Source organism: Mus pahari, chromosome 3 (genome assembly GCF_900095145.1).
Source record: "Mus pahari chromosome 3, PAHARI_EIJ_v1.1, whole genome shotgun sequence".
In the NCBI taxonomy this organism is placed as follows: Eukaryota; Metazoa; Chordata; class Mammalia; order Rodentia; family Muridae; genus Mus; species Mus pahari.
In genome coordinates, this window is record NC_034592.1 from 140861072 (window position 1) to 140888890 (window position 27819).

Here is a 27819-nt window from a genome sequence, read left to right on the forward strand (position 1 = left end):
CGGACTTTGTCTCATACTCTTTTTTTTTTTTTAAATTTATTTTTCCTCTCTGGCTGTCTCTCACACACTAAATAAACAATGCTTAAAAAAGAAATTGAGAGCTATGGGTGATCAAAACAAACATACTTTTAGAGACTGATTCTGTGTTCAAAAGAGAATTGTGGCAGTGGCACAATAGACGAGAAGTAATAGCTGTAACTTTCCTTTATTTCAGGTGTGCAGGGTATTGCCACCAATTAACATTGTATAAGAGACTAGAGATTTATAGACTAGCTGTTTCACTCATGTGAGAGGATCCTTTAAAATCATGATTTTTAAGGTCTTGCTTTTGCTAACTGTAGGCCTGAGGCAAGCTAAGAGAGTCTTATTTTTAGAAAATTCTCCATATGGTTTTGGCACACTCTCCCTGCCTCCTTTTTATTTTTTATTTGGAAAGGAATTCCATATTTTCCTTCCTGTAGAACTGAGTGCTTAAAAGTAGCTGTTTCTTTGTTGTGGGAGCTACTCAGTATATTTCAGACCATTGAGCAGCATCTTTGACTTTGGGTGCCAGCATTGTTCTATCACTGTGTCTTAGTTTCTTTTCCAGTTACTGTACTAAGATACTCTGACAGAACCAGCATAAGGGGAAAGGGCTTCTTTAGCTCATCATTCCAGGTCCATTATGTCAGAGAAGTCAGGCAGGAACTACAAGGGGCTTTTCACATCTCACCCCATACTCAGGGACCAGCATGCAGGCTTGTATTCAACTCCCTCTCTTTGTGCTTTATATCATCAGTCCAGAATTGAACTGCCTGCTTTCAAGGTGGTTCTAACCACCTCAATTAACACAGTTAAGAAAATACCTTGATAGCCGGGCAGTGGTGGCATATGTCTTTAATCCCAGCATTTGGGAGGCAGAGGCAGGCAGATTTCTGAGTTCAAGGCCAGCCTGGTCTACAGAGTGAGTTCCAGGACAGCCAGGACTACACAGAGAAACCCTGAATCAAAAAACAAAAAAACAAAAACAAACAAAAATAGAAAATAACCTTGGTGGGTGATAGTGATACACACCTTTAATCCCAGCACCCTGGAGGCTGAAGTAGACAGATCACTTTTGATCTGATCTACATAGTGAATTCCAGGACAGCCAGGTCTATATAGTAAGATGACAGACAGACACAGACAGAGTAAGATGACAGAGAGGCAGACAGACAGACAGGCAGACAGGAGGGAGAAGAAAGAGAGAGAGGTGGGGAAGGAAAGATGGAAAAGAAAGAACCCTCACAGACATGCCCATAGATCACCCTAACTAAACTCCCTCACTGAGACTCCCCTTCCCAGATTTTGTCAAGCTGACAGTACATAGTAACCACCATACTGCCAAAATTATCTCCAGACTTACTGTTACCTGGAGGTCAAAATGGCCTCAAGATGAGAATGGCTGTTTTCCCATGTCTTCATATCTATTCATCTGTATGCTGTAGCCATCCACAGCTCATGGTATGTAAGAGGACAGAGGGCAACTTGTGGGAGTCAGTTTTCTCCTTCTACTGTTGTGTGTGGGATTCTGGGATCAGATTCACATTATCAGGTTTAGTAACAAGCTCCCTTACCATTGAGCCATTTTGCCAGCACCCAAAACCACTGTTTAGAATGAGTTGAAGAAGAGAGAAACTTCTGGTTACTTTGTTTTTCTATACCGCCTATATTCTCTTCTTTGGAGTAAGGAAAGGGTGTTATTATGTTTATTAATTAATTATACCTAATATTTACTGAATTTGTACTAGGCTTGTAGTTTTATACATTTTTCAAGGTTGTTACCACACACCTGTTTTACATTTTTCATTGAACAGGTCTGGCTCAGTAACTGTTTTGCCAGAGGGAGAGCTTAGGATTTTATTTACATCATGTCCTAACCTTCACAGCCATCATTATCCCCACTCTGCACATGAACACACAGAGACACGGGCCAGCTACCCATCTCTAGAACATGCATGTTTCACTGTGGTGATATATTCCAAAATCCATGCTGAACTGGGCCTTGATTTGTCAGAAGCTTCAAAGCCCATCAGTCTTGAGGTTGTGTTTATTTTAGTATACCCTTGTATTCCCTTCATAACTCATTCTTGCTGTGTATTTCAGATTTTAAAGAATGTGGAGTCTTCCAGAAATGTTCAGCCACATTTCTTAGAATTTTTGCTCTCCCTGGGCTGGTCAGTAGATGTGGGGAGACACCCTGGTTGGACGGGACATGTGTCCACCAGTTGGTCAATCAATAGTTGTGATGATGGTGAAGGATCTGAACAAGGTAAAGCTCGGAATAGCTGTTTGCTCTTTTCTCGTTTGGTCCTTCTTGCTCCTCCTTCCCCTCTCCTGTGAACCTTTAGTATTTTAAACAGACTGCATCAAGGCAAGGTCTTCTTTCCTTAGTGCTGATCTTTTTGGGGTCGTGTTGTAGTTTGTATATTCTCTCTCTTTTAAAAATCATGTCATTTGTGTGGGAGGGTTGGGGAAAGCAGGCTATGTATGTACCATGGATGTAGAGGACAGCCTGGGATTCTGTTCACTCTCCACTGTATGAGCTACACGTGTGAAACTCAGGTCACTGGGCTTGCAGGCAAGGAGCCTTTACCTACAAACTACAGAACCATCTTGCCCCCCCACCCCCCCAGTTTGTCTAATTTTATAGGTATTTCCTGTGTATTTGAAAGATGTAATGATAGGGTAAACCAATACAAAATTAACTACTTAGTTATTACTGTATTGATGTGTTCCTTTATATACGAAGAAACAAATACAGCTTCCTATAAAAAGACTTTTAATATATCTAATAAACAACAGTTCCTTTCCTTTTTTTTTTTTTTTTTTATTTTTTTTTTTTTTTTTTGGTGGGGGAGTGTTTCAAGATAGGGTTTCTCTGTGTAACAGCTCTGGCAGTCCTGGAACTTGCTATGTAAACCAGGCTGGCCTCGAATTCTCAGAGATCGCCTCATGTATATCCTGTGCTCCTGAGTGCTGGAAACAAGAACCTTTGAGAGTCATCTGTCTCAGGTTCCTGCACATCCCTACACGCCTTCTGAGAGCCTGTAACTAGAGTAACACAGAGCAGCACAGATTAAACCTCAAGGCAGGATCTGGGTGTTCTGGGCTCCTGAGGTCTGAGGTTATTCTCCTCTCAGGATCATTCTAGCTCACAGTTTCCTTCAATGCCAGTGTGACCTGACCTCTAGTTTCTAATTTTTATTCAAGTTGCAGGCAATATTTTGGGGATATACCATAGTTTTAATCTCCATATGCCCACAAAACATATCCTGGATTATATGTACACCTTAAGTTTCTATAAGTAGAATTGATAAAGGATATGCATAGATTTCATTTTTATAAATGTATCATCGAACATAGTAGTGTTTTTTTTAATATGTGGTGCTGGGAATTGAACTTTATGGCCTCACATGTTTTAGGCAAACTCTACCACTGAATAGTTTTTTCTACACCATTTTATAAATAAGTCCTTCAAATGCTTATGGTTTTAAGAGACAAAACCTGAACGAAACTAGCTGAGATTTTCAATTTTTGTTTTGTTTTGTTTTGTTTTTGTTTTTGTGAGGCAGGGTTTCTCTGTATAGCCCTGGCTGTCCTGGAACTCACTTTGTAGACCAGGCTGGCCTCAAATTCAGAAATCCACCTGCCTCTGCCTCCCGAGTGCTGGGATTAAAGGTGTGTGCCACCATGCCTGGCGAGATTTTTAATTTTTTAAAAAATGTATTAGTATTATTATTATTGGCTGTATGTGGTGGCTCATATCCTTAATCCCAGCATTTGGCAGAAACAAGTAGATTTCTGAGTTCAAGGCTAGCCTGTCTGTATAGAGAGTTCCATACATAGTAAGGCCTTGTCTTAAAAGAAAAAAAAAGTATATGTGTATGATAAGTGTGTATATGTGACAGGTCTGTGCATGCCACACTACACATGTAGGATCAGAGGATAGTTCTCTTGTCACCTTCACATGGATTCTAGGAATTGAGCTCAGGTTTTCAGGCTTTGCAGCAAGCACGTTTACCCACTAAACCCACTGGCCCTGGCTTAAATTTTGAAGATCATTTATTTCTCCTATGGACCAAGAAATTCCAAAGTGCTTAAGTTTTTTTTTTTTTTTTTTTTATGTGTGTCATCAGTACCCTTATTTTGTTTGCAGTTTTCTTTTAGATATGTTCCCTACATTCTTGCTTAATCCCTACTTGCCTTCTCTCACAGAAAGAAAGGCTGGTTCAGACTTTACATGCATACATCACACTAGCCAGAAGAAGAGAAATAGCTGGGTTGGAGTCCCATTTCTCCCTAAACCCTGACTCTGATAAAGAAATTGTGTTTAGAGTAAGTCCACCTACACTTTATCTTCAGGCCTGCTCCAGAGTAGGGGCAAGCAGAATAGATGTTGGAACAATGAGCATAGTAAATACAGAGTGCTCCCCTAGAGTTTCAGCTGTGACCCTGTCTAGTTTCATAAGTAGACTGTTACTGGAACTTAGCCATACTCCATTTATGTGTTGTATATAACTGCTCTGGTCCTACAGTGCTAGAAGTGGATAGTTGTAGCAGAGACATACTACCTGCAGAGCATCAGGTATTAAAATCTGGTCCTTTACAGAAAGTGTGTCAACCTCTGCTCTAAACTTATGTACCACATCTTTACCAGCATTAAGTGTCTTGTAATATGTTGGGTGAAATTTTTCCTGGTTGTGATTGAAAAGTAAGTATGTCTTTATATATTTCCTCTCCTGGAAATCTGTGCCAGTCTCCTATGAAGGTCCTGATTTTTTTATGTCATACTGATTGTTGTATGTGCGTTTTATCTGAGACTTGAGTGGTTGGGGCATTTTAACTCATTCTTTCTGAGGTAGAGCTGATACTTCCCTTGTATGTTTTACATTACTGACATCAGAGAAGGAAGAGCAGAGGCTGAACTGAGGAGCAGTAGAAAGCCCAGGTCTACTATAGAATCATTTCATAAACTAGGAAATTATGATATAGAATTATAAGGATACTTAATCGTTTGTTCGTCTCACCTACAAACTGGTTAAAAATGCTATCGATTTATAAAGTGGCTAGATTTCATGAACAGGAAGATGAATGTAGTGATATGTTGTTTCTTGTTTGTAGATGAAATAACTTCCTCTGAAGACGTTGGGGCTAGCATTTTCAATGGGCAGAAGAAGGTGCTGTATTATGCTGATGCCCTAACAGAAATAGCTTTTGTGGTTCCTTCTCCTGTGGAGTCACTGAGTAAGAACTTGTTTTGCATTGTGCTGTTTTGCCACCTGTTCACTACTTCATTGGAGGAGATTTTGAAGTCCTCAGAGGCATTATTTAGCTTCTAAGCAAAGGGACACAGTGTGGGGGTCCAGTCATCACTTAACTTTCTGTAAGGTATTAGTTACTTTTCTGGTTCTATGACTAGTTTATTCTAAAACATAGTTTCAGAAGTTTCAGGCCATTATGATGGAAAAAACATTGTGGAGTAGCTTAGTCCCTGGCAGTGGGAACTTGGACAGCTTCTTACATCATAGCAGACTAGAAGTGGAAACCAGGGCCAGAACCAGCAGTCAGGCCTTAACCTTAAAGGTCCCTTCCCAGTGACCTATTTCTGCCATCTAGTTCCACTTCCTAAAGGTTCTACAGTCTTCCAGTAGCACCAGTAACTGGAAAGGAAAGGAGTACTTAAAATATGAACCTATAAGGAATTTCTCAGATACAACCCTAATACTCTGTATCAAGCCCCAGTGGCTTAAAGCCATCTCAGAATAGATAACATATCAGTCCAACTCTCAAAAGTTACCACAACTCTAACAGTTTCTACAGCATTCAAAAATGTCAAGTCTCTTTCTCAGACTCGAGGTAGCTGTCACCTGCAAAAGTCCTTGTCAAATAAAAAGAAAATCACATACATCTGATACAGAATGACACAAGAGCAAAGCATTCACTTTCCAAAACAGGGAGTAAGAAAGGTGGGGCTGAAGCAAGACTAAAACCCAGAAGTCCAAATGTTATCCTGTAACTCTTTGGCAATCTGGGAACAGTGATATGTGGTGTGGACCATAACAGACTTGAGCACCTGCCCCGTGCTCTTTAGAGTTGGAGTACTCTGTCAGGTACATCTTGGTCTAATTCCGTTCTTTGACAGTAGTGCGTAATCTCTCTGACATGCTGTAATCTCTATCACAACTTGGGTTTCGCCCTTAACAGCTTCACACACAGCCTGCTCTGGGGCTTCTTGCAAGGTTTCCATTCCATGACACACTCCCTTTTAACTTTTTTGGGAGGGCATGGGAGGAGTTTTGAGACGGGTTTGTTTGTGTAGCCCTGGCTGTGGTGGACCTCACTCTGTAGACCAGGCTGACCTCAGACTCACAGAGATCCACCTGCCTCCCTCTTGAGTGCTGAGATTAAAGGCACGTGATGCCATGCCCAGCTTAGTCTATTATTTTTTTTATGTCAGCCTCATTGAGTTTTTCAAGGCATTTATAGAATGTAGACAAATTCTTTGCCAGAATGTGATATGAATGACTTTCAGTCACTTCCTAGTAAAATCCTTGATCTGAAACTCAATGAGTTCCAGTGAATCTCTTTTGGCATTTCTGGTCCTACTAGAACTGACCATTAAGCTCTGTTTACAGCATTCTAGAGCTTCTCTGGCCTAGGTCTCCAAACATTCCCCTGCTGATCAGTTCTTAAGACCTATAAACCACTTGGTTGAGTTTGGTCACAGAAGCAGCTCCACTTCCTTGGTACCAGTTTTCTATGATAGTTCCTTTTGTGTTTGACCCAGTTTGCTTTCTATGGCTATGATATAACACCAAAACCAACTTGGGGGGGGGGGAAGGTCTACTACATCTTAAAGGTTAGTCTATCATCAAGGAAAGCCAGGGCAGGAGCTCAAGCAGGAACCTGGAATCAGAAGCTAAATTAGAGCAGAAACCACCAAAGGTCACTGCTTACTTCTTAGTCCCAGGCTCCTATTCAGCTACTTTTGTTAGAGGGCCCAGGCCTATCTGTGAAGAAGTAGCAATATCTACAGTGGGTTGGGCCCTCCTGCATCAATTAGTAATTAAAAAATACCCAAAAGACATGCCTACAGGCCAGTCATCACGGCAGTTCATTTGAATCTCCCTTTTCCCAGGTATGTCAACTTGACAAGAAAACTAGACAGTGTTGGTTACCAGAATATCTGACAGAAATAAGGGATGAAGGGTCTACTTTTGGTTGATGGTTCTAGAAGTTTTCATCCTCATTGTGATAATGCCAAGGCAGAATGGCTTAGTCAGTAGCTGTGATAGCATATGGTAGGGGCTTCTTACCATGGCAGACCAGGAAGTGGACACCATGGTAAGAATCAATGGCTAGGTATTTACTTCAAAGAACCTGCCCTAGTGACCTAGTCCCCCCTGCCAGACCCTACCCACTAAGGCTCCCCAAATCCCCAGAGTAGTGCCACTAGCTAGAGAAGAAGGGTTCAAAGTAGGAGCCTCTGAAGGCAGTTTCATATTGAAAACACAGCAGGGCATACTTAAAAGAGAAGTGGGATAATGTGAATGCTGCCTTTTAGGAGGGGGCTATCACATTTTCATGTATATATGTTGTACTGTGTGTATATTTCTCTAGTAGTCTTTTGCATATCCCTCTATATATACATTGTTAAATTGCACTTTAGCATGAAAGAAAGCATACTCTAGCTTGTCTGTCCTCCCCACCTCTCCCCCACACCCATTTGTTCCCTTCTCACGGCAAGCTATTCCTCTCCCTTCTTCCTTCTTATTGGAGATTTTATGTGTATCTAGATTTCATGTATGAGAAAGTAAGAGGCTTGTCTGTCTTTCATGATCATTTCATTAGACACTATGATCTCTAGTTTGATCCAATTTCTGGCATTTGACATAATTTTGTTTTTCTTTATACGCTCATCTAATGAATCTTTGAGTAAAACCCCACTTCAGCCCTAGTTTTGTCTTTTTATTTAGCTTAACTATGTACAGACTCTGGTCCTTTCTTTCTCCGTGGTGAATAAAGCCTACCTGTCACCACTGTCCATGTGAGAGCCTTTATGTGGAACCCGTATAAACCTAGAGCTAGCAGGGTCTCAGAGTGCCATCACGCTCGTCTTTGGACAGTAGGCAGAAAGCTTGAGCAGCCCAGAAGAAATGGCACTGTTCTTACGGATTGAGTATGAGTGTTCTCTCTTAATCTAAACTCAAACTTATTTTGCTTAGAATATTGGTGTGGCCTGGAGAGATGGCTCAGCAGTTAAGACCACTTGTTCTTCCAGAGAACCCAGCTTCAGTTCCTAGCACCCATACTGAGTAGCTCAATCACCTATAACTCTAGTTCTAGATCCTATAGCCTTTTAAAGGTGTATACACCCCCCCCACACACACACACTTGAAAAATATAAGTACATTTGAAAAATATTGGTCTTTTGCAGATTAATTTCTTGTCTGGCTAGATAGTAAGTGGAAAAAAATCACCTTCATAAGTGTGAGATATGATACTTCATACTTGATAGTCTCATCTCCAGAGTAAATACTTTTGTGTATAGCTTAGCAGCTTCCCTACCTTTATACTTGACCTTGACTTTATACTGTAGGCTCCTCTCTGTTTTATACTCTGTATTATTTTTGTTCCTAGTAGAATGAGCCTTCCATGAACCATTTCGTAGTATTTATTTGCCTTCCTTTCAAAGCTGTGGTCTGCCTCCTTATTCCATCAATTAAGTCCCAACTTTCTGTGTAGGTTGAGTGCCTGCCTTGTTTCTCTGGTTGAGTAGCCTGCACTAGTGAGTCTTCCCAGACCTAGAGCCTTTTGGCTCACATTGTGGTTTCCGCAATTGAGTCTTAGCCTACAATCACCATATATGCCTAATGCCACTTCCATTGCGTGCTCTGACTCAACCACTGTTAATGTTTATATTCTGGGGCTAGAAGGAAGGCTCTAGTTTAGATTATTTGTTGCTCTTCCAGATGATCTAGGTTTGATTCCTAATACCTATATGTTAGCTTACAACTGTCTGTAACTCCAGTTACAGGGAATCCAGTGCCCTTATATGACTTTCTTGGGTACCAAGCATATATGTGATGAATTTACATACATGCAGCCAAACCATTTGCTTACATAAAATAAATATTAGTATTTTTCTGGGATTTTTGCTCATTTGTTTAGTTTTTACTGCTACCAGATTGTTCTTTAAATTTAGACTAGGTCCTTGGTGTCTTTTAGGATTCTCAGTGTCCACTTAGGATGGTGCTTTTGATTGAGTATAAAATATAAATAATTCAGAAAATAACAGATAGCTTTGAATTTATTATTTTCTAGTCTTACCTCTGTTATCCTGTAGAGCAGAAGATAGCAAATTATAGTGCACAAGACAAATTCAGCCAAGAATGAGTTTATAACTTTAAAATTTTACAGTGTTTCTTTTTATATGTATGAATATTTTGTTTGCAGATATGTATTGCATGACATGTGTGCCTTTGGTGCCCATGAAGGCTAGAAGAGGGTAGGGGATATCCTGTACCTGAAGTTACAGATGGCCATCAGCCCCCATGTGTGTGCTAGGAACCAAATCCAGGTCTTGTGCAAGAGCAGCCATTATTCTTAGCTGCTGAGCTGTCTCTCCTGCCCCAACTTTTACTTTTTTTTTTTTTTTTTTTTCCAAAGAAGAGTGTGCTGCAAAGACCTCTATGACCAGCAAGTCCTGTAATTAGGTCCCCTGCTCCTTCATAGGATCTCTGCTAGAACTTGCTATGGAAACGGTGCTTTGTTTAAGTTACTTAGGTTAGTTAGAGTAGTTAACATGATTAAAGTCTGCTCCAGAAAAGTAGCAGATACTATAATCATTTTTCTTTATCTTGTAGCTGATTCATTGGAAAGTAACATCTCAGACCAAGATAGTGACTCAAATATGGATCTTATGCCGGGAATTCTGAAGCAGCCACCCCTGACACTTGAGTTGGTCCCCAATCACACAGACAGTCTTAATTCCTCACAGAGGGTAAGTTGTTTTATTGACTTGCCCAAAATTTTGTGGTGAAGTGGCTGTAATTGTAGAATCAAGTCTGGAAGTTTCTAAGTTTTTAAAAGCAGGGAATATAGCAAGATAACTGATTCATTAACTTAAGTAGTATTTTAAAATAATTCTTGATTTTTTTCACTTTTCTAATCTATAATAAATAGTTGGTTCTAAGACAGAATTTTTCTTGATTTGACATTCTGATGCTATGATTGATTTTCTTGCTCACTCCTGTTTAAGTGGAGGCTTTTCTTTGCCCTTAATAAATATCCACTGAGCAGACAGCAGGAGCTGTCTGTAGATTTTGTAATCTCCCATTATTCATCTGAGAACTGACCGTATAAAGGTGGCAGCATGTTGGAGACTCTAAGGACTGCAGTCCTCCCTTGTCTGTTACTTTGCTTTCAGCCATTTTGTGGCCCAGATTCAACTATGATCTAAAAATATTAAAAGGAAAATTGCAGAAATAAGCAACTTGTAAGTTTAAAATTATGTAACATTCTAGATAGCTTGGTGAAATCTGCCTCTTCCAACCTAGAATGTTGATCATCCTTTTGTTCAGTGTCTGTATGTGCTACCCGATGCCCACTTTATTGATTTGCTGTCGTGAAATGTGGTGCTGCTATGCTTACATTGTCACGGTGCTTTGCTGTGCCTCACTCATAAGGGCATTGCTTCACATTACATCATCACAGGAAAAGGAATGAATATAAGCATGGGAAGGGTTCTTGAGGAAAGAAACAAAGTTCACATAGGCTTTTTATTAAAATACATTGTAATTGTCCTGTTTTATTACTGTCGTTAAAACATTTATTTCTTTTTGTTGTTGTTTTGTTTTGTTTTTCATGTAGTTGTGTACTGGAAAAAGAATACCTATAGAATTGGGTAGTAACTATGGTTTCAAAAACCTGTGGAAAATCTTTGTGTGTACCCCTGTGGATAAGGGGCTACTGAGTATGGTTAAATCTATTGAGTATGTCACATAGCTCCTATTGCATGTGAGAGGCTTTTGCTTGTATATTTCTTATGAGTGGATGTTATTTCTTTATCTGTGTTTCCCCTTTGATCTTTATTGAAAAATGACCAAGTAAGTGATAACAAAAATACATGATCATACTATATGAATGAGAAGATTGATTTAGAACAAATAATAAAAATGATGAAGTATAAACTCAACTACATTCTTACATTTATATATGATTTTAGTTTGGTTCCTTCTACAGTAAAAATTACTACTGCCTCTCCTGTCTGCTCCCAGTACGGGGGCTTAGAGCCTCACTCATGCTAGCCAAATGTTTTCTCACTAAGCTCTATCAGCAGTCCTCTCTATTTTTATTCTGAGACAGGATCTCACTAAGTTGACCCGGCCAACTAGAACACATTCTACAGCTCAGGCAAGCCTTGAGCTTTCTGATCTCCTTCCTCAGCAGTATCCCAGGCTGTAACTGTGAAGATTCATTACTTTATACCACGTTATATGACTCCTAAACGTGAACTGATGTTAAACTTCATGAGGTTAAGAGGCCTCCCAGCACAGTTTGAAAGGAATGGGGAGTGCAGACATTATCCTGATTCTCATATTCTGAATTCTAACACAGTTATGCTTTCATACCCAGAGAATGACAGATGGTAAAGCATCTTGTTTTTTTCATCAATATTCTTTTCAGACTGAAAAAAACCCTAAAGTTTAACACTTGCTGGTGAGGAGAAAGTCAGCAAATCCTAAACAGAAGTGAGCCTTGTTAACACCATAAAGCACACTGAGTAAAATGGCAGCCAGTGTCCTGTCTGCATGCTGTGCATTGTTTTAAACACTTTGCTCTAAGGGGACAGAGAGGGCCAAGATGTTTGCTCTTTCGTCTGCTTCTTGATGGGGAAGTGGAGGTCCAACAGAAAAATAAGACAAGAAAAAGTAAAATACATAAAAAATGGAAAGCAAAGAATAGAACTGTTTTCGCCAATGGCATGACTGTGTATATAGGAAACATTAAGTAATCTGTTTAAGTCCATTGGAATCATTAAGTGAGCTTAGCAGGACTTCAGGAAAGAATGCCACTGTGTTTTCCAAGGTTTGAAGATGCCTCCCAGTGACCCTGGCTTTTTAATTGTCTTCCTCCTCTGTGTGATAAAACCTGTGACTATGATGGTGTACCCCATGATTATGTATATTTCATGGCAATGGGAGTTTGTGCATATAATTACAATTATTTTAAGGCAATCAAAATACAGGTGATGTTCAGAAAGCTGACCTAAACACAGGGGCTCTGTAAGTGTGTGCTCTACAACCCAGAGATAAAGAGAGTAGCTTATTAAACACTACTCTGCTAAGAGAACAGTTTCTGGATATGCTTGGATTTGTCTGAGACTAATCTTTTAATCATTTTTTATGATTCAAATAGAAATAAGAGTCTGGGGCTTGTGATGGGGCTCTGGTCATTTGGCAGTATATTTGTTAAACCCATTTCTTTCTTTTTTTTTTTTTAAGATTTATTTATTTCATGTATGTGAGTAAACTGACGCTGTCTTCAGAAGAGGGCATTGGACCCTGTAACATACAGATGTTTGTGAGCCACCATGTGGTTGCTGGGAATTGAACTCAGGACCTCTGGAAGAACACCCAGTGTTCTTAACCACTGAGCCATCTCTCCAGCCCTACCCATTTCTATCCTAACAAAATTCAACTTACCTGATGCACAGGAGCTCTGTTTATATTATTAGCACAAACATAGATCTGCTATGTGTCATGCATGTGGTATGGCTCAGAGCGCCAGTTTGCTAAAGGCCATTCACATAGTCCTCCTAACTTTGCAAAGAAACTTAAAGCTGATTGGGTGAGCCAGGCATTATTGCACATACCTATAATTCTTGCACTTGAGGGTAGAAGCACAATAATCAGAAATTCAGGGTCAACTTCAGCTACATAGTAAGCTTGAGGCCATTGTGGTCTACATAAAACTGTCTTAAAAGTAGATGAGCAAAATATAGGCCAATTGCTCTGTACCCTACCCAACTATTTCCCTTTCACATTTTTTCATCTTTCAGTTAGCAAGCCAACTCCATCTGGCTCTCTTCTTATCCAGCATGAAATACTTTGCTTTTATACTCCTTTTTTTTTTCCTTTATTTTTTTTTCTCTCTTAAAAAACATTGGCTTTGCAGGGTCTCGGTGTCCCAGCCATTCAAGAGCTGGAAATATTCTACATGTTTTGATTGTAACTCCCTCTCCTTTTTAAGACTTATTTTTATTTTCATTGTATCAATATTTTGCTTGTGTATATATTTGTGTATCACATGCATGTCTGCCTAGTGTCTAAGGAGGCCAGAAGAAAGTGTTGAGAGTCCTGGAATTGGAGTTACAGATGGTTGTGAGATTCCATGTAGGTGCTAGGAATCAAACCCCAGTCTAAGAGCATCAAATGCCAGTGAGCCAGCCATCTCTCCATCCTCTTCATTGTAAACAAACAAACACCCTATTCCTGTATTTTCATAGGTCTAAAGACAGTCTTTTTGACTGTCTTTCAGTCAAATTCCAAATGAGTACAGAGAATTGTTCTTGGTACACTGATCACTAGTTTAGCAGAGGAAAACTACATCTCCTGTCTATAGCTTACCCTGAAAAAAAAAAACACTCTCTCTGAAAGAATAACACTGGTTTGTTTTTTTTAAAGATAAAACTAAAAATAAGTTCAATCAGTAACTTAACCACAGATGTGCAAGTCCCAGTGTAAAATCACAAGTATTGTGGAAAACCATGGCAACCTAACTCTTCCAAAAATCACTAACCCAGGTAGGGCAAGGGTGTATCGAAAGATCATGATCAAGTTGTCTTTATTCTAGAGATTTAGCTATGGTTCAGCATACAGAAATCATCAATAGGGGGCCAGAGAGATGGCTCAGTGGTTAAGAGCACTGACCACTCTTCCAGAGGTTCTGAGTTCAATTCCCAACAACCACATGGTGGTTGGAAACCATCTGTAATGAGATCTGATGCCCTCTTCTGGTATGTCTGAAGACAGCTACAGTGTACTCATATAAATAAAATGAATAAATCTTTAAAAACAAAAAAAAACACTTAAAAAAATCATCAGTAAATGTAGTAATACACCACATAAATGTTTATTCAAGGATAGATATCAGATGATCATCTCAATAGATTCAAAAAGTTTTATGACAAGCTCTGAATCCTTTCATGATAAAAGCCCTGACAAGGGGCTAAAGAGACAGCTTAATAGTTAAAGCAATTACTGTGTGGTTCCCAGCATCTGTGTTGAGTGCCTCACAGCCACCTGTCACCTCAGCTCCAGGGGATCCTGTGCCCTCTTCCCTAGGCCCTCCTTAGGCACCTATGTGCACATGCACATGCACATATACAGACACACAGGCACATACACAGATACACAGACAGATAATAAGTCTTTAAAAAAAAAATGCAACTAAAAAAGGCCAGTTCAGAAAAAGATGGTCTTTTTGTGGGTTCTAGATTTTGAATCGTCATAGGATTATGTATGTGTATATAAAAAAGTAGCAGTGAAATTATGTAGAGCAACAAAGGGACAAACAGAGGAGGGGAGAATATGAAAGATAGGAGGAATGAGGGCTGAAATGGTGTGTGGGCAACATAAAATATATATGTCTACAATTTTTAAAATAAATATGTACAAAGATGTTCATTATAGCACTGTTTGAGTATATATTTTAAAAGTAAAAGATTCCAATTGAGCAATGATTAAGTAGTGAAATTTATATACTATAAGATATCATGCATAATAATAAATGCACCCTTACATAATGATTTAAAGACACATGCTAAAAATAGTTCATTAAAACTAAGCCAGTTGAGTGGCAGAGAAGACAAAAGTGTGTACAATCTTTCCCTAAAGACCAGTGAGCTCTTGTCTTTTTGCAGACAACATGAGGGCAGTTGGATACAGGATGAGGTGGCTCATCCAGAAGCTGGGAATAACTGGTCAGTGTTGCATTTTAGAGACTAAGATTCCCAAAGTGGTGCTATTTCAAGCTTCTAAGCAGGGATGCTGAGGAAGAGCTATCTTGACAAATTTATTTCACACTTTCTTCCCAAAGTGACTTTGGTAACATAAACATATCACTAATCATCTTGATAAATGTCTGATCAGGTAGTTTTTAAAAACCAAACAAAACAATAAAAACCATTCTTTCTGCTCTTCTCTTCATGTAGCTCAGTCCCAGTTCCAGAATGAAGAAGCTGCCTCAGGGTCGCCCTGTGCCCCCGCTGGGACCTGAGACGAGAGTATCTGTAGTCTGGGTGGAGCGCTACGATGATATAGGTACTCTCTGAGGAAAGAGGGTTTTTCTGAGTAAAATGATAAGATGACAGTGACTTCCAAATGTCTGAAAGGGTGGATGCAGAGGCTTGACTTCATAAGCCTGGGTTCATATCCCAGCCTCCATTCAGTTTCATGAAGCCTGTTAAAGTTCTGCCATGGATAAGTTTCTTAGGGTTTTTGTGTAAGCAATGTTAGAACCTCAGAAATACATGCTTATCCTAGAACCCTGTCCACCTCAGAGTCCATAAGAAGGTGTCACAGCTACTTGTGACCAGACTCTCACAGTCACAGATCAAATTCTCCAAAAACCCTTTGCTTTTGGTGAGTTCAGCCAAAGCATATTATGAAAGACAGTTGTCTGTATGTGGGGAGTCATGGGAGTCTGCATTGTGGTATAGCACAGACTGTGTACTTCTATGAATGTGGGCAAATTGGGTGGTAGTAACTGAACTGTTTTCTTCCAGAAAACTTTCCACTCTCAGATCTGATGACAGAGATCAGCACTGGTGTGGAGACTACTGCGAATAGTAGCACTTCTCTGAGGTATGATCTCTTACTTGCCTGAGGTTATCAGCATGTCTGTTTTTATCTGTTGGTTACAACTTAATAAAAGATTTAGAGTGAATAGTGGTTAAAGACAAAAAGTTAAGAACCTGGAGCTGGAGAGATGGCTCAGTAGTTAAGAACACTTATTCTTCAAAGGAAACGGGCTTTGTTCCCAGAGCCCCACATGGTGGCTCAAAACTACCTGCAACTTCAGTTCCAGGGAATCCCACTCCCTCCTCCGTCCTCTTGACGACACCAGGCACACATTTGCTCGTGTGTACATGCTGGTGAAATACTCAACAAATACAAAAAAACAAAATAAAAATGCTAAATAAAAAGTCAAAGAAAGGGCTAGCAAGATGGCATGCTTATGGCCCTTATTTTCATGTTCGAGTATTTGATAAACTAGTAGATACAGCTGTTAGCTGTTCCACTGGTCTCACAGTCAGTGTCTCAGTCTTCCTAAGATTGTAGAGGGAGGAAAAAACCACCATGGGTTACACAGAGTAAGACCCTCAGAAAAAGGAAAAAGTAAAAATTTACTTTGTTAAACAGAAAGTTGTACATATCTAGTGTGTTAACTCTGCTAAGTTTGGAGGTGTATACACACGAAACCATCACTATAATATATCCCATAAACTTACATGCTGCCTTCAGAAGCCTCCTGCCACCCATGTAGCTATCATTTTACTATTATTACTATTATTTTTAAAGTTTTATTTTATGTATAGACATACTGTAGCTGTTCATACATACCAGAAGAAGGCAAGAGGACATTGAATCCCATTACAGATGGTTGTGAGCCACCATGTGGTTGATGGGAATTGAACTCAGGACATCTGGAACACCATTTTGTGCTCTTAACCACTGAGCCATCTCTCTAGCCCTATTACTATTGCTACTGCTACTGCTACTGCTTGCTCTGCCCTCAGGTTTTTAATTATATAGTACAGTATAGCTTTACTCAACACAGTGGACAGTTGACATCTAGGACTTACTCTGTACAACTGAAATTTTTTATTTTTCTAATAAAACCCTTCCCATTTGTCTTTAAGCACTGTGTACTCTCTGACTTTATTTTTTATTTTTCAGATGAATGCTACTATGTAGAATTTGTCTTATGCATGACTTTATTCTCTTAACATTCTGTTTACCAGATTTATCCCAACCCCTGTCTTGAGAAAAAAATCATATGTAGAATTCCCACATTGGGCTTTCACTGTTCCTGCTTGTACTCTGGGCTCTGCCTTGACAGTGTAACAGCCACACTTCTGCTCTTGCAACAAGGGACCAAGCAAAAGTCCCGTAGTTGACCACCAGATGTTTAGTCCTCTGTAATACATTTGCCTGGCCGTTCTACCTCACATTTTAGAAGTGGTTTGTTAAGAATAATTTTTCAGACCCTCTTTGTTATTTAAAAAGCCTAACTCCGGGCTGGTGAGATGGCTCAGCAGGTAAGAGCACTCGACTGCTCTTCCGAAGGTCCTGAGTTCAAATTCCAGCGACCACATGGTGGCTCACAACCATCCATAATGAGATCTGGCGCCCTCTTCTGGAGTGTCTGAAGACAGCTACAGTGTACTTACATATAATAAATAATAAATAAAACTTTAAAAAAAAAAAAAAAAAAAGCCTAACTCCAGAAATAAGTACTTATGGCCAGTGGTTCCGGCTGCAGCAGCATGAGTTCCAAGGAAGAATATTCTGAGCAGACTCTGTTCAAACTTTGCTGACAGCAGGTCCCCAGGCCCTGGTATATGTTCTTATACTGCATAGGAAAGACTCTTGTATCTGAACTAAAAAGATTTATCTTTTCTAAGATCTACAACTCTTGAAAAAGAAGTTCCAGTAATCTTCATTCACCCTTTAAACACTGGATTGTTCCGGATAAAAATCCAAGGAGCCACTGGAAAATTTAACATGGTCATACCTCTGGTTGATGGAATGATAGTCAGCCGGCGAGCACTTGGTAAGGGCTTTGCGGGTGCTGAAAGGCTAGATCCCTTGATTTATTCTTTTTTTTCCCTCACCTTTAAGTTTTATTCTTTGACAATCTCATACATGTATTTAAGGAATTTTATTCCTTTTCACCTCATAGTAGCTTTCCTCATTTCTCTTCATACTACTGAAGCCCTGACAACCTTCTTTCATGGAGTGCGTGCGTGCGTGCATGCGTGCATTTCCCACCTAATTTAAATAGGGCTCCCTATATAGGAAGTCTTTGAAGCATAGGCTGTCAGTGAGTACACCCCTGCCTTGCTTTCTTGAAGACGTTCATAAAGCTCAAATAAGTAAAAGTAAGGGAATAGTCTTAAATAATAGTCCCTGCACGTGCTACTGCCCTTTAAGAAGGGGTGTGTACTACCCGCTGTTTAAGCTTTAATCTAGTGATAGAGATGGGCCTTCCCTACCTGCCAGGATCAGAAGAGGGAAACTGTTGCTCTGGAGCAAGGACAGGGCTCTGCAAGAGCTGCCTTGACTCTGGTCTCATGCTAATGTCCCTCTCTAGTTTTGTCTTGGTGTCTTGTTTCTGAGGTGGGAAACTAAAGGACTGCAGTGAAAGAATTAGAGTGCTCTGGAAGTGGGTCTTCTGAACACAGGTCACCTGGCAGCTTACTAACAGTCATTCTGACCTCTGTTCTCAAGGCTTTCTGGTGAGGCAGACGGTAATAAACATTTGTAGAAGAAAGAGACTGGAGAGTGAGTCCTACAGTCCACCACATGTCCGTCGGAAACAGAAAATCACTGACATTGTCAACAAATATCGGAATAAGCAGTTGGAGCCAGAGTTTTACACTGCCCTTTTCCAGGAGGTTGGACTCAAGAACTGCAGCTCTTAGAATGCATTTTGTCCAGGTCAGTGACCTCCAGAGTGGGCTCTAACATCAAACCAAGACAGTCCTGTAAAAATCAAAGCTAATCACTCCTAAGAGCTCACTGCTGAGTCATCGGAAGAAATACGATGTGAAGCCACTGGCTTGAAGACACAGCTTTCCAGGAAGGGACCCCGCACCGTCACACTCCTGCTGAAAACAACAACAAGCATTTTAGCCATAAACTTTCTTTTAAAAGTGACAATTTTAGTAAAATATCAGCCTTTTGAGGAAAAAGGCTTTATGCATCAGTTAAATACATGCATTGATAGTGTCAACCAATTTGCAAGTTAGAAACTGAAGATAGTTTTATACCTCGCTTTTTAGGAGGGTGTATTCAAAATTAAAATCTGTCTCAGAATCTTCCAGAACTTTTTAGGCTCAAGTTGACACTGTGGAGAAGGAAAGGCTGCAGCACTGTCCTCATGTGGATTCATTTGTCACCCTGTCACACTGACAGAGGGTGAAACATAAATGAGTTTTGTTCAGATAAGAAGTCCAACATTAAAATACTTACTATTTTTCTCTCCATATTTAACAAGTTGTCCCTCTGATCGCTGTGGAGCTCTGTCAAATGGCTCAGCCTCTTAGCAGACGTGGGCAGTGGAGCCCCCGCTGTATCTCTGAGCAGTATACTGTCATGTTTGTGGTTAAAGGCTGTGAGAGAACGGTGGCGCCTCCCTTCTCTGTTGCTGTTCAGTTTAATGGAAGGGTGACAGGTTAGACGTGACTCCTCCATTAAACACCAAGAAATGTGAGTTCATAGCAGGGGCTTCATCCATCATTGATTGCAGGACCAAGCTGCAAGCTGCAGTAGTTGAGGAAGGGTTCTAGTTTGTGGCTCAGGAAGTAGTGTCCCACTCACTTAGCTCCTTAGATGGCACCCAGCCCATAGTCCACGGAGCTCAGTGCCACCTCCTGAGGTGCCAGCCCACAGTCCACAGAGCTCAGTGCCACCTCCTGAGGTGGCTGCTGCTGTTTGGTTTCTAACCTTAGCCAGCTGAAGGCACAAGTCGCTACCACCTCACTGCTGCTTTTCTGCCAGGGACAAAGCTTAGGAGGTGGCCAGAACCAAACTGTTTTAGAAGGACTCCTGTTACAGTTTTATGTTCTCCTTCAATAAGATCTTTTTGTCTTAGAAAACAAGTGACATTTATAGTCCAAAGAGAAATAATCACACTTGAATGGTGGTGTTCCCACTGGCCCTCTCTTGTCATTAAAGTATAGACCAGGACTCCACTGTTTGGTTTGAGGTTTCTTTTCTTGGATATCAGGGGCAGTGTTGGGCCGGCTCTCCTGTGCAGGTGCCTCCATTCTAGACGTGCGCTCTGCCATCTGGAAGCACGAACCATGGCTGTAGCAGTCTTTGGTCTGAAGTTTGCCACCACTCTTTTTTGTTCCCTCAGCTCAGGTAAGACAGCCACCCCCACTCCCACCCCCATCTTCCTTGTCCTCTTCTTCCCCTGTGAGTTTCCATCTGAGGCATAGAGCTTTCTGTCTTTGATTCCCTCTGAAGTGAGGCAATAATCTAATGTTCCCAGGTGATTCCCTGAGGAGGGGAATGGTGAAAATTAGTGAGTTTTACCCTAAAAATATTCTTGTAACTCAGCAAGAATAGGTAGAATTGAACAGCATCTAAGATACTTCCAGATTTGACACTTTATGGGCAAAGCGGGTTCTTGTTCTATCCAAGGTGAACAAAGAATTTATACATACACATGCAACTTCTAACATTCCAGAGAGTACAAATATCTGATAAAGATGGACCTCCTTTATGTGATTCTTCTCAAAACCTTGTTTGGATGTTTTTTTAAATGATACCAGAAAAATAACGTATGGGTTATGTGGGGGGGGGGGGGCTTACTGGCCTTCCCCTTCATTTGGCTCTAATTTCTGGTAACTCTTTATAGTTCTGATTATTTTGGTAGGAGAACAACCATGGCAGATGCAGTTTGAAGTCTGGGACATGCAGTGGTTCCCCAAGGGAAGAGGGCTGCCCCCTGTCCCCCTAAAGGAGAGAAGCCCTGGTGTGCACAGCCAACAGAACTGGTTTTACTTCTGCTCCACACACCATCTCCCCAGCAAAAGGCTGGCAAGAAGAGCTTGGGCCTTTGCAGAGGCGTTTGGAATCCTGCTCACTGAGCTCACCCTCCTGCCTGCACTAAGGTCACTTTGAACAGAATCATGTCAGAGGAGCATCCTCAGTACCTAACAGTAATCTCAGTAGTTCACTTGATAAATTTGCCACCACAGGTTCAGAAACTTTGGGGGGAAACTGAGACCAGTCTGGACTGTGGCTTAAAACTATTCAGTTGCTGTACTTGGATACCCAGGCACCTTCAAACAGGAAAACATTTCCCAAGGGTATTTAGGCTGGTGGCCCATTCTGTTTGCTTTTGAAGCTGAGGGTGGGAGTGGGGCTTCTACTTTAGCCGGAACACGGAAAACAGGGCTCTTAATGCCACCTTTCCCTTTTGTCTAGGGTTTCTTCCTTAGGCCTTCCTGGCCTTTGGCCCCTTGAAAAGAGTAATTACATGGTAGGGCAGCTCTCCCCAGCCATCCTGATGCATGTGCCATGTGTACATACTAGTGAACGTGTGTACACAAGCATCTCCCCTTCCTGCACCTCGATTTTAGGGTAGCTCCATCTCTGGACTCACATACAAAAATATCTACAGTTTGGCCGGCCCTCTCAGTGTCTGACCCATGGGTAGTAGGGCAATCTGGAAGGCCGGCTTCCACATTTATGAGCTAGGGAAGAGCCAGGTTCTGCTGGCTGCCATTACAGTGATGAGGTTTCCAGGGTGTTTATTCCTATTAAAAAGAGGAACTTTTCACGCATAGTCAGCCTTGGGTACAGCTGGATACAGCTGGTAGCGACTGCCTTGGAGGTTATGTGGCACTTTCCTGGAAGCAGTTGTCCTTTAGCATTTAAAGCCTGTTCAGGACAGATCTTCTATGTCGCCAGCAACCATCAGCTTCCACCCATCTATCTGTTCTAGCACTTCTTGACAGCCCCTCTTCCCGAGGGGTCCACTTGGACAGGGAGCCACTGATCACACTGCTGGCCGGGCCATGCACTGCATGGGGTTTGCTCCCAGTAGCCACCCTTGTTCTTCACACCCTTTTTTAATAGTGAGGGAGAAGGTATAATTTGGGATTCCACAGTGCCTTGCATACAGTAGGCGCCCAATACCCATTTGTTGAAGCAAATCAAGTTCCTTGTTCCCACAGTGACCAAGGCATCTTCCTCCTCTGAAGGGCTTGGCGGTTGTGGCTAAAAACTAAGCGTCATTATTTGCTCGAAACCGTATTTACAATTTGTATGAATTTCGGTATATTGCCAAGATGGGATCTTTTTCCTATTGTATTTTCTGTAAATATTTCTGCCACTGACTTGTAAAGTAAAGGAGATGTAAATATGAAGGTGTGCCTGTGTCCCTTGCTGCCTCCGTGGGGTCTGTGTCAGCCTGGGAAGAAGGTGCAGGGCTGTTCGTATTTATGCCTGTCCTTTGTCCACAAGAAACCCACGGGGTAATGAATGTACTACACACAGTCAATTAAATTTTAAGGAGCTTCTTATCTAATAACTTGGTGTGTGCTTTTGGTTACAGGCTCTGGGGCTGGCTCCTGTTTGGTTACAGGCTCTGGGGCTGGCTCCTGTTTGGTTACAGGCCTCGGGGCTGGCCTGCAGGGGCTCTTACTCTCCAGGAGAGTCTGCTCAATTTGAACTGGTCTAGGTTTTCATTTTGTTTTTTTAGTTTTCCTAAAATAATCAAAAGTAGGCTAATTTTAAGAGAAAAATACATGATTTTGTAATGCTTACAGGAGCATGGAGCATTAATACACAAAGGCCAGGAGTTGGGGGATGAGTGAGTCCTGGGGTTTTCTGCCTACAGAGAAAGCTGACTGACAGACCAGGACATTTCCAGGGAGGGAAAGCACGGATGTTACCCTGTGCTCTCGATGCCCCTTTGCACAGGTTGGCTGCAGAGGATTTTACAGGGAATGTTGGGCTATGAGCCTGGGGCCTAGGTGATGGGCTGGTGAGCCTTGGAAACAGCTGAAAGCTCTTGGAATGCATGCATCCGCCCAGAGACACCCTTCCAGTGGGGTACCCAACCCATGAGCTGCTCTCCTGCTGCATCTGAACAGCCTGGGATCCAGAGCCGCTTTGTGCATTCTTCTTACATCAGCTCTGCTTGCCAGCCACAGGACCTCCAGCCAGGCCCTCTGGCCAAAGAAGCTGACCTTGATGGCCCATTTTGGTGTCTGGAAAGGTTTCATAGCCAAAAATCTGTGTTCAAGTTTTTCCATGTCTGACACAGCTTCTGACCCAGCACCTTGAAATCCTAGCCTGTGTTGAACACATCTGGCCTGTGTACTGCTCTTTGATGCATGCTTGAATACTGTTTGTCCAGACCCCTCCTGTGGATCCATCCCCTGAAATTCCCCATAAACCACCAAGTCAAGTTTCAGCTCTTCTCTCCTTATTCAGCCTGGCCTGGTTCCTCTTCCCGATAGATTGGTACCCCACCCCCCAATCCTGCTCCCATGACTCTGTCCCTAACATACAACTTCATATATCAGCTTCCCTCTCTAGAGCTACTCTGACTTCACCCTGTGCTTTTCAGCTGTGAGATGCTGTCCAGCCCACCTCCCCGCAGTCCTGATGCACCCTCAGGATGAGCCTAGGAACCGGCATGTTTGGTACCTGAGTTCATTGAGGTTCCCAGATTCTGCCTCTCTTCACCAATTCACAGGCAGGGCAAAGCCCAGGGTGAGGATTGTGTGTTGTGGGAAATATCTAGAGCTAGCCCCTGCGCCACGTGATCTCTCTCAGTCTCTCGGCCCACCAACTCAACTCACCAGCCCTGCTAGGTCACATCAGGGCTCCCACCAGGCCATCACTTGGATAGGGCCCCGCAAGTTCCTCTTGCTTTCATGCAATGTTCCACACATCCCTGGTTAGCTATCTCAACACCTAATTACCCAGTAGAATCAAGACTCTTAATGCGTAATTAGCCAATCAGATTTATGTATCAATAATAACACAGTTTACAAGATGCCAGTACAATAATTTCAGAGTCAAATGATAATGATAAAGCTTTAACAACTATTCTAACCTTTTGATAACACCATGTCAGCCTCTATTCTGGTTCTTCCTCTCCTCAGACCTCTCTGTCTTCTCAACTCCCCCCTCCACCCCCNCCTCCCTTCTCCTGTCCAATCACAGGCCTCCCACTGCCCTAATGTGATTGGACAGAAAAAATCCTGCAACATTTTACCCTTTCTGTTTAAAAAAAAAAAAAAGACTTTCTTTCAAAATAAAAATTGAGCACAACTATTATTATCATTTTGTAATTTATATGGTATAAGATAGACCTAACACCCAGTCCAACATTTTTGCCAAAAAAATTGAACATTGTCATCTATCGTAACTTAAAAGATTGTAGTTCTGCACCTGGCTATGTCCTGGCTTTAGATTGCATGCCATCTGAAAACCATCCTCTCAAATCTGTTGCTCTCAAAGTAAAAAGCCTGGGTTGGCTAGGAGACTATGTAGTTTTTCAACGCCATCAGAAATATAAGAACAGCTGATATTAACTGAAAATATACAGGAAGCCTAACACAGCTTCCAAAACTTGCCAATTATGGAGACCGCTGATGACCTGGACAGTCCTTTACTTCAACATGTTGGAGCATCGGTCTTCAGCCTTCTGGCCCACGAACATCTGACAGATGTTAGAGAAACAGGATATTAAGGACTAGCCTACTCTGTCTCGGCAGAATCAAGCTGTCCTAACCTGTAATTGTGTCCTTTCTTTGAACAGTACTATGTCTGTAGATGAAATGAGGCAATTCTTGCCTAGCGGCTGTTTCCCCACAACTGGAGTAACTCAAGATGCTCAATTTCTTCTTTGACTCCAAGACAGGGAAAGCTGTCAGGAGCAGACTGGTCTCAAAACAACAAGTGAATGAATAACATTAAACATCACATTCTGCGGATTTCTGACATTTTTTGAAAACCAACTATATAAAATAATCTGGACTGTTAATTGTCTGTTAGCTACTGTCAACTATTTCTAATTGACATCTCTGAAAACACCCTAACATTAAACTCAGAGCCATGATTTGCTATTTGACCCTTAACTCACAGGCTTAATCATCTCAGATCAGTTTATAATAACAGCAGAAGAAGGACTAGGTCTAAGCCCTGTACTTTCAAATATTTAGTATCAATAGAAGAAATCTATACCAATGTTAACCTTGACTTGGCATCAAAATAAATTCTGTACCAAATAAGAACTTATGACTTCAACTTACTAACAATTATAAAGATTTCTACTAAATGAGATTATGGCTATACAATCCATTCTAGCTATTTTCCTCCCTGTTCCAAATATGACCATTTCTACATTCCCTAGAAAGACAACCTATTAATAACCCTCTCCAGCCCCAAAGCCCAGGGAACTGAGTTGACAACTTTTCATACCTTCTTCAAGCTGAATATGGGCGTTGAGATATTATGAAGGGGGTGGGGGTAGGGAAAACAGGATTTATCAGTCTCTGGTGTCTGTGCCTTGACTGGATTTGGCTGAAGTCCGGGACATCAGTAGTTCAAGCAGGTCAGTTGAGCATGTCTGGCGAGGAAATTCACCAAGACTATATAGTCTGTAATACATAAACCTCAAAACAAAATTTTAGTATCATCAAAATATATATTTTTTTGTTTGATCGTCTGAAATCTAGTCCTACGGAGGTCTCCATCATATCTGATCCATATAACTCTGGAAGATGTAAATACCTTAATCACCTTTTCCAAAAACACAAAGAGAAGACCTTTCTCCCAAATCAGCATATCCTTGAGCCAGTAACCAGAGAAATCTTTATTTTGACCTCTCTCCCAGGGGAATAATATAACCACAAAACTCAATATCACACTTCTATCTGTACCCGCTTATAAGCAGGCAGCTAGTAAAAGCAGGATTTAAACCCAGAATTCCCGTGGAACCCACGTTAGTCAGAATTTGAGTATCCTGTTAAGACACATTAGAGCAACATATCTTTAAACCATCTTTTTATCCAGCTCTCTGTCTAGAGCCACAGACATTTATTTTATTAATAGCTGTACAATATCTGTTGATCTGTCTACCAGGAGCCACAGACATTAAATTAACACCTGTTCAAAGCAGCCAATGATTATCACTCTACTCTGACGTCATATTGCCTATCCAGTTCCAAACCTCAGGTGAAATTTCCCATGTGATCCGGTCAGAATCAATATAAATTTATCCTAAAAGCAAAGAATTCTAATTTTAATTCACAATTTAATCCCTTTGCCCTAAGAGGTAGGCAAATTCCATTCTTCTAACTCAGCACAGCTGATAGATTCCCACAATGGGGGGGGGGGTCCTCAGCACTGTTAACAGTCTCTTTGTTTAAACTCTCTCCCCTCCCCCCGACCAGTTTGCTACCCAGTTACTTAACAAAATAAATAAACTCTAACTCCTAAAGTTCTAGTGGATTCATGCCCAGCCCCATGTTGGTTCACCATCTGTTTCGGGAAATATTAAAAAATAAACCCACCAACTCTCAGTGGGGCCAGGTCACACTCCCGCAATCCTGCTGCCACTGCCAACTATCAGGAGCCAGCCCCTGTGCCAGGCGGGTCTTGGCCCACCAACTCACCAGCCCTGCTAGGCCACATCAGGGCTCCCACCAGACCATCACTTAGACAGGCCCCCACAAGTTCCTCTTGCTTTCATGCAATGTTCCACACATCCCTGGTTAGCCATCTCAACACCTAATTACCCAGTAGAATCAAGACTCCTAATGTTTAGTCAATCAGATTTATGTATCAATAATAACACAATTTACAAGATGCCAGTACAATAATTTCAGAGCCAAATGATAATGATAAAGCTTTAACACAATTATTCTAACCTTTTGATAACACCATGTCAGCCTCCATTTTGGTTCTCCCTCTCCTCAGACCTCTCTCTCTGTCTCAGCTCCTCCCTCTGCCTCCTTTCTCCTGTATAGTCACAAGCCTCCCACTGCCCTAATGTGATTGGACAGGGAAAGTCCTGCAACAATTGCTGTTCCCTTGGGACATCAGCTCACAGCTGCAAGGAGAAGGGGGTCTGAAATGAATGCTGTGGTTCTCAATGTCCTCTTTTGGGGTACCTGGGTGCCACTAGGAGAGGATGTCAGAAATAGGGTGGGGTGGGGTGGGGTGGAGGGCATCTCCCTTTGGGGAGTGAGCATCACTGCACAGCCAGAGCTGAACAGGATTCGATCCGATGGGGAGCAAGTGTGTCACAGCTCTTAGGTGAAGGCCTTCTAATGAAGCAGCTCTCTGAGACGATCTTAGCTTGTTCATGTTTCTTTATATAAACAAATACGTTTTATTTCAGGGTGAACCAGGGATTCTATAATTTCAGGGAAGGCCATGAGAGTGTCCAGGAAGGGAAGGTCATTCGTTGGCTGAAGTCCATGGCTATTGAGATACCTCATTAACATGGAGAGCGATTCTAGATGCTGCATTCCAACTGCCTGCTTGTGGTCTGTTCAGTTGAGGGTTGTGGTTACGTGTTCTGGAGCAGGCAGGGAGCTGGCAGCTCAGTTCTCCAAGATTCCCCGTGTTAGAGCATGCTTCACTTCACCAGTTCCGCTCATCTTGTAGCTCGGTCCATGTGCCCTACAGGTGCGTTTAATGTACCTCCCTGCCCCATCCATCTTTTGAAGGTTGTGTAACCAGCCTGTCTATGTACAGACCTTTACTGACCCCCCCACCCCCAGTGCCTACTTCCTGCCTCGAGTGTTCTTGCAAATACTTGGGTATTTACTAAATACAAATAGGCCAGGTGAGAGGAAGATAGTGTTTGTCTTGCCCACTGCAATAAGGTGACAAGCTTATAGAAGTCCCACACTAAAACTCCTAATAAGAAAACGTGGGGAAACTTCAAAGTAAATTACTGTGTTAAAGTTTTAAATGGCTGCACAGTGAGTGACCTGATAGACTTAGCCTACAATGTTGGTGTCTATGG

General features: G+C 41.6%; 1 protein-coding gene across 8 annotated transcripts in view; it reads left to right on the top strand.

Moving 5' to 3' along the window:
* The window catches only part of Ralgapb (Ral GTPase activating protein non-catalytic beta subunit), an 83660-nt gene extending 61323 nt beyond the window's left edge, over window positions 1–22337 (top strand). For all 8 annotated transcript variants that reach the window (XM_029535892.1, XM_029535893.1, XM_021192764.2 and 5 more), the window contains 7 exons: window positions 2125–2290; window positions 5143–5265; window positions 9888–10024; window positions 15239–15347; window positions 15812–15890; window positions 17714–17862; window positions 18540–22337. In XM_029535892.1, coding sequence (XP_029391752.1) covers window positions 2125–2290; window positions 5143–5265; window positions 9888–10024; window positions 15239–15347; window positions 15812–15890; window positions 17714–17862; window positions 18540–18733 — 957 coding nt within the window. In that variant the 3' untranslated portion in view covers window positions 18734–22337. The remainder of the gene's footprint in view (window positions 1–2124; window positions 2291–5142; window positions 5266–9887; window positions 10025–15238; window positions 15348–15811; window positions 15891–17713; window positions 17863–18539) is intronic.
* Window positions 22338–27819: the final 5482 nt, after the last annotated feature.